The sequence below is a fragment of the Benincasa hispida genome, chromosome 10 (assembly GCF_027475165.1).
Source record: "Benincasa hispida cultivar pf3 chromosome 10, pf3_genome.v1.1, whole genome shotgun sequence".
NCBI classification, from domain to species: domain Eukaryota; kingdom Viridiplantae; phylum Streptophyta; class Magnoliopsida; order Cucurbitales; family Cucurbitaceae; genus Benincasa; species Benincasa hispida.
The window spans coordinates 58261909-58268532 of record NC_143487.1 but is presented as its reverse complement, the minus strand read 5'-3'; the positions used below and the strand labels follow the sequence as shown (position 1 = coordinate 58268532).

General features: G+C 24.5%; 1 protein-coding gene across 1 annotated transcript; it reads left to right on the top strand.

Moving 5' to 3' along the window:
• Positions 1-4405: 4405 nt before the first annotated feature.
• LOC120087621 (B3 domain-containing transcription factor VRN1-like) lies at positions 4406-6519 on the top strand. Its single transcript, XM_039044451.2, has 4 exons — positions 4406-4558; positions 4659-5004; positions 5662-5846; positions 6138-6519. Exons 1-4 carry the CDS (start codon positions 4442-4444, stop codon positions 6396-6398), a joined length of 909 nt encoding a protein of 302 aa, XP_038900379.1. The 5' UTR covers positions 4406-4441; the 3' UTR covers positions 6399-6519.
• Positions 6520-6624: the final 105 nt, after the last annotated feature.

Here is a 6624-nt window from a genome sequence, read left to right as displayed (position 1 = left end):
TCTCATTATTCTTTTTGGTATGTTTATTATTTTTTATTCTTTTTTTTTTTGGAAGAATTTGGAAGGTTTTTTTCTAATTTGTTTATACGGTTTTTTTTTTTTAATAAGTTAATTAATAGTAAACTTTTTTTAGAGGTAGATTTTTTCTTGAAGGTTTTGGTTTTTCTTTTATAACTTTCTTTTTTAGATTTTCAAATTCCATAATAAAAAATTAAATGATTATTATGATATATTCATGCATTTGAAAAGAAGCTCATTGCTAAGTAATAGTGAAGAGAATTAAGAATGCGATATTCACAGAAACCGACTATAACTGAAAGTTCAGCTCATTGTTAAGTAAAGAACAATTCTTTTCTTTTTGTGTACGAGATTGATTCAAGTTTAATGTATATATAGTTTTATTTTGAATTACACTTGGTAATATATTATTGTGAAGTTGCAAAACTAATAGAGAATATGCTCATCCATGAACTGAAATCGTTCTAAAATAGTTGGAGTTTCAAAGCAGGTGTCATTCACAAAAATTTTGTTGAAAAGTAGCGAGAAAATGAGAGCTGTTAGATGTGTTTGAGACTCATGGTTATAAATGTATGGGTAACTCCAAATTTTTTATTTTTTCAATGTTTATCATAATATGAGATTTTTATTTAAATAAATATTTAATGGCATAACAATTTATTATTATTAAAATTAATATTTATTATAAAAAAACTTTAATGCTAATTTGTATATTTTTGTTTTTTATTTTTGAAAATTAAACCTATTTTCTCATCATTTCTTATAATGAATTGCATATTTTAAGTACAATGACTGAATTCTTAACCAAATTCCAAAAACAAAAAAACTTTTTGAAAGCTAATGTTTTTAGTTTTAAAAATTTGGCTTGATTTTTTAAATCATTGGTAAAAAGAAGATAAAAAAAGAAATTTGGAGATGGAAATAATGTATATAGACTTAATTTTCAAAACAAAAACAAAAAACCAAATAGTTATCAAATATGATCTTCGTAATTTGAAAATCTACTAGCATTATTTCTAGGGGCGGGTCTATCAAGGGGCGTTGCATCCCAAGTTGAGAGATTTTGATATACTAGCCGAATTGTGTTACACCTATTTTATAAGAATAAAATAAATACTTGAATAATTTTTTACAAAACATATGTAATAGAAGATACATGGGTTAAGTAATTTTTCCACAAAAATTCTTTTAAAATTTTGTAATAATTGTCTCTTCGATAAAAGTAATTCTTTTTTATTTTTATTTGAATGATTTGATTATTTTATTTTAAATTTTAATTTTAATACAAAGATTATTTTTTTTCAAAGTTGTGATAACCCTGTTTTATTTTTTTTAAATATATTTTTTTCTTTTGATTTAGATATCCTTCTAATTTTAAACTTAATTTTTGTGATAATCTTCTTTTAGTTTATTTATTTATTTTAGATTTGATGATTTTATTGATGTGGTTAGCTTCAAATTTTCATTTTAACCCAAATATCATTATTTTTTTTTTAATTTCATGATAATCCAATCTGAATTTTAAAAAAAAAAAACAATCTTTTTCACCCACAAAATCTTTATTTATTTATTTAGAATTGAATGAGTTGATTGTCTTTTTAATTTTATTAATGTTTTTATTTTCTCATAATTCACTTAGTAAAAAAATCTTTTTAGTTTAGATTTTGATGATGTGATCATCTTTTAATTTCAAACTTTATTTTAAACTTAAATATTTTTTTTTGTTTTCAATATTATTTCGTTTCTCAAACATAAACCCTAACAAAATTTGTGTGGCTTCTTTTTGCTTTCTAACTTTATTTCAAATAAATATTTATTTCATTCAATGATTTGATTAACACTTTAATTTCTTTGATTTGAAAAATTCACATTTTTTATATAGTCTACTCTAAACCTAAAATAAAAACTCACGATATATAATCAATCAAATTTAATTTCACATTCAATTATAAAAGTATTCATAAAAAGAAAAAAAAATGGCGAAAAGAAGGTAAATATGAGTGGAAAATCGAGATTCTTTTTAGTAGCAAAAGCTCATAAATATTTAATACACAATTGTTTTATCATGAAAAAAAGAAATAAACCAACTATGAAAGAGTAGTTGGAGTTGGAGTTAAAATCTAAACATCGCCCTGAAAAAAGAAAACAAAGAGTTATTAATGAAATAGAAAAACAGAAAGAAAAAATATGAGAAAGAAAGAGAGAAAGAGGAAATGGTTGAAAATTTGGAGCATGATTGAATTTTTAGCGAAAATTGATCTTAAATCAAAATTTGAAAATAAATTAAAATTGAAACTACTTTTTTCCTTAATGAATCGAGATATCATTCATATTAAAATGAAACCCATTTTTTAAAACTATTTATATTATTCACTTTTGATGCTAAAAAATAAGAGAAATTTTATGTTTTCTTTCTTTTTCATATGATGCTAAAAAATAGGGACAAAATGATTTATTTAATGATTTTAAACGTGAAATTATCTAATATATTTCTATAACCATCTATTAAAAGAGGAAAAGGGAAAAGTAAATGTATCTCTCCATAGCTCATTTTAGATAGTATAAATGTATATGGATTTTCATTAAATATTAAAAATTTATAATGATAGTTATTATATATACCTATTTACCAATAAGAATGCTTCAGTGGTGTGGGGGACCCTAATTTTTTCCTGCTTGCGCGTCATGTCAAGGGATTGAATTTTACTAAATTCGTTTCTTATTTTAATTTATAACCTTTCATATTTCCAATTTTTCAATGTACACCTTTTATTTACCAAATATATTTTATTTTGTTTTTGTTTTAAGAAAATATATAATATTTTAATTTTAGTACATTGAAACAACTCTAGAAAACTTATTACATTTTAATTTTCCCTCATATACGCATAGAAGTATACAAATATGTTTAGAATTTTATAAAATTATTTTACGAAAATTGATGGAATGATTTTTTTTTTTTTTTTTTGATAAATTTTGGTGAACAATTCTACAAAGATTTATAACAATTTTGTTATTACTTAATTTAGATATCATATATCAATGTATTTAACATTACATTTAAATGAAGGTGAAATTATAAGTTTAATCCCTAAGTTTTGAAATTGTTACTAATAAATCCCTAACTTTTCAATTTTATAAACTTTAAATTTATATCTAATAGATCTCATAAATAGTAAAATATTTAAAATTTAACTGTTTTGTAAGACAATTTTTTTTTACGTTTAATCGTACTTGTTAAGCACAAAGTTAAATTTAATATCTAATATAACATTTTTTAGCATTTTCAAATGTGTAAAAGACCTATTGAATGCATATTTGATATTTTAAGAATTGTTTTAGTACCATATTTTAGAAATCCATTAAATACAAAAATAAAAAATTCATGAACCTATTAAACATTTTTTTTAAAGTTTAGGATCTATATATACAAATACAAATCTAGAAGTTGTGGTTAAACTTCTAACTTTATATATATTTGTGCCCAACATAAAATTCTGAATCCACTACTAATTAAAATTTTGTCATGTAAGCAATTACGATTCAAATTACTCATGCTATTAATGCTAACTTATACATTAATATAAGCTTAAAACTTATCCAAAATTTAAAAGGAAAAAAACAAAAAACAAGAATTTTTTTGTTTGAATTTACAATATAATCGTCATATGTGCAATACAAGTCAATATTTTCTAGTGATTATAAAATTAGGTCTTAGTAATTAAGTTTAGAGTTCATAAAATTGAAAGTTTATAGTATGTGACTAGGGTCGATTTTTTTTTTTAACAAATTTTGAACACAATTAGTTAATAATAGAAGTTGTGTTTCATAAATTCAATTTTTTTTTGTCAATGAAAAATAATGACGTTTCCATTGTTTGAAAAAAGATAATAGAGGATGCTTAACTAAAAATAAGGAATAATTGTTTGTTTATAGAGTTAGGGTCTCTTTGGATTGACGGAAGAAAAAATATTTTAATAAAAGTTATTTTTGTTTAAACTCTTTTGATAGAAAATTTTTAAATACACTTTGAGAATGTTTCAAATGTTATTTTGAGTAGTCGTCAAATACAAATTTTTTTAAAATAATTTATTTTTAAAATTAAGCACTTGAAAAATTAAACCAAATACCCGTTTAGAATCATTAAAAAGAAGTTGAGATTAAAGTATAGGTTTAGACCAACCTCATTAATAACATCTTCCCATCTCCTTCTAATCAACATTTAATAAACATGATTTTACGATCTCTACAGTTAACCCAATCCCACAAATTGACAGACACACATTAAACACTCATTAAATAAACTAACACAAAGGTCGAGATAATTAATTAGTATATTTGCATGAAGCACGATTTTTAAGTTCAATTTTTAATCACAGAAGAAAAATGTTTCAAATTCCTTCACCAAGTTGAGCTCCCCGTCATGGCTTCTTCCTCCCGTCACCGGCCAAACTACATCGTTAAACGACCCGATAAAGCGTCGGACAATCCCCATTTCTTTAAGGTTGTACTTTCTGATGCTCTCAAGGAACAAAAACTTGTAAGCAAAATTATTCTATGTGTATTTATTTTGTTATTTGTATTCCCTTTATTTCCATTTCTAACTCTAAAATATATTATTCTTCAATTTTTATGTTTAGGAAATCCCAAGAAAGTTTGTGAGAGAATATGGCCAAAAAGCTTTTGTAACTAACCAAACTCTTCTTAAGGTGGCTGATGGCAAAGAGTGGAATATGGGTTTGACAAAAAGTAATAATGGAAGAAGAGTGTGGTTTTATCATGGTTGGCAACAGTTTGTAGAGTTTTATTCTCTTGGATTGGGGTACTTTCTAGTTTTTAAATATGAAAACCGATCTTCGAGTTTCAACGTCGTCATCTTTGATCTTACCGCCATGGAAATAGAGTATCCCGTTAAAAACATTCGTCTTGATAAAACTGAGGAAAAGATAGAAATGGAGATATATTTTGACGATGATCTTGCCCCAGGTATGTTTCTTTGCCTAAGGGTTGATGTTGAATGTCAATAATGTCTACTCTATTATTACTATTTTTTTTTTTAAAAAAATAAGTCTCATTTTAGTATTGGACTCTAGAGATTTTTTCATTTTAGTTTTTTGAACTTTTTAAAATATCAATTTTAAATAAATAAATAAACATGTCAAGAAACAATTAGTTTAGTACTTTAACCTTCACATTGTCTAGCTTAACCCCTTTATTTATTTATTTCTCAAAAAACCCATTTCAAACTTGTTAGTTTTAACCCACGTCAAAATAGTTTACGCAAATATCTAATTTGTATTAATCGAGTAACCATTTCGGTTTTAGTTTTCAAATTTTGAATTTTTTTTTTTTTATGTTTTCTCCCATTTTTATGTCATGATTTTCATTTTTACTAATGAAATATTTCAATTTTTATGTCATGATTTTCAGTTTTATGATAAGAATTAAAAAACTATCTTTTTAAAAAATAAAAAATAAAACTTGGTTTGAAGATAGGAAATTTAGAAGGGGGAGTTATAATAGTTCTCTTAATCTTGAAAAACAAAAAATAAAAATAAAAGAAAAAAATCGAATAATTATCAAACTTGACTTTTTTTTTTTATTTTTTATTTGTTGATTTAATATGTCACTTTTATTGTATAGATTTTAAAGTCGAAGAAATTAGCTTGGGCGCCAGAAAACCAATGAACAGTAGGTGGAAGCCACCGTCGACAGAGAGCCAACGAGCAAGGGCGATGGCGGAAGCTACCGCTTTTCAATCCATGACTTTGAATCCTTCTTTCATGTGCAAGATTTGGCCTTCACACATTCATCTTGGAAGATGTCTTGTAGGCAAACTTAACTTCAGTTTTTCTGCAATAAAAAAACATAGTATTTATATGAATTTTGAATCACTTTTCAAAAAAAAATTATTATTTTTAATTATCTGGCATATTTTTAATTACTCTCAATGGTTTAATTTTGGTCAAAATAGTTTCAATATGAAGTTTATTTTTAATTTTTAACTTTTTTTTTTATTTAAAAAAATGAACAATTTAAAAAGTATGGAGACCAAAATAAAATGTAATTCAAAGTACTGTGAGCATATTTTAACTTTATTTTCTTATTTTTGTGAAAAGAATGTACCAAAAAGTTTTGCTGCGATGCATCTAGAAGAGCCCACAGAGATCATTCTCCAAGTTTCAGATGGAAGAATGTGGAGTGGTCGTTGTGGCTTTTATTGGACTTGTAAAATGCAAAGGAGGACGGACTTTAGATATGGTTGGAAGAATTTTGTTCGAGACAATAACTTAAAAGTTGGTGATTTCTGTGTTTTTGAAATGATTAGAAAAAATAGTAGAAGAATCTGTTTCAAAGTTGAAAATTTTCGAGCTTCTTGATCAACCAAATCAATGCATCACTACTATTTTGGATGTTGATCATATTTCTGGGTGTTTTGAGAAATAGGGTCCTACTTTTTGTTATCTTAGGATTTTGTGTTTTTAGGTAAATCTTGGTCATATGTAGTGAACTTGTGGTTTATGTATGATTATGCTAATTTGTTTATTTTTTTTTTTTTAATAATATTTATAAGATAAAAGGGATTAGAGATACACCAAGATATCT

Excerpts from the sequence above, each read along its gene's own strand:
- LOC120087621 (XM_039044451.2), top strand. The coding sequence starts at position 4,442 with ATGGCTTCTTCCTCCCGTCACCGGCCAAACTACATCGTTAAACGACCC. Across the intron at positions 4,559-4,658 it reads CTCTCAAGGAACAAAAACTT|GAAATCCCAAGAAAGTTTGT; the intron begins GTAAGCAAAATT and ends TTTTATGTTTAG. Across the intron at positions 5,005-5,661 it reads TGACGATGATCTTGCCCCAG|ATTTTAAAGTCGAAGAAATT; the intron begins GTATGTTTCTTT and ends TTTATTGTATAG.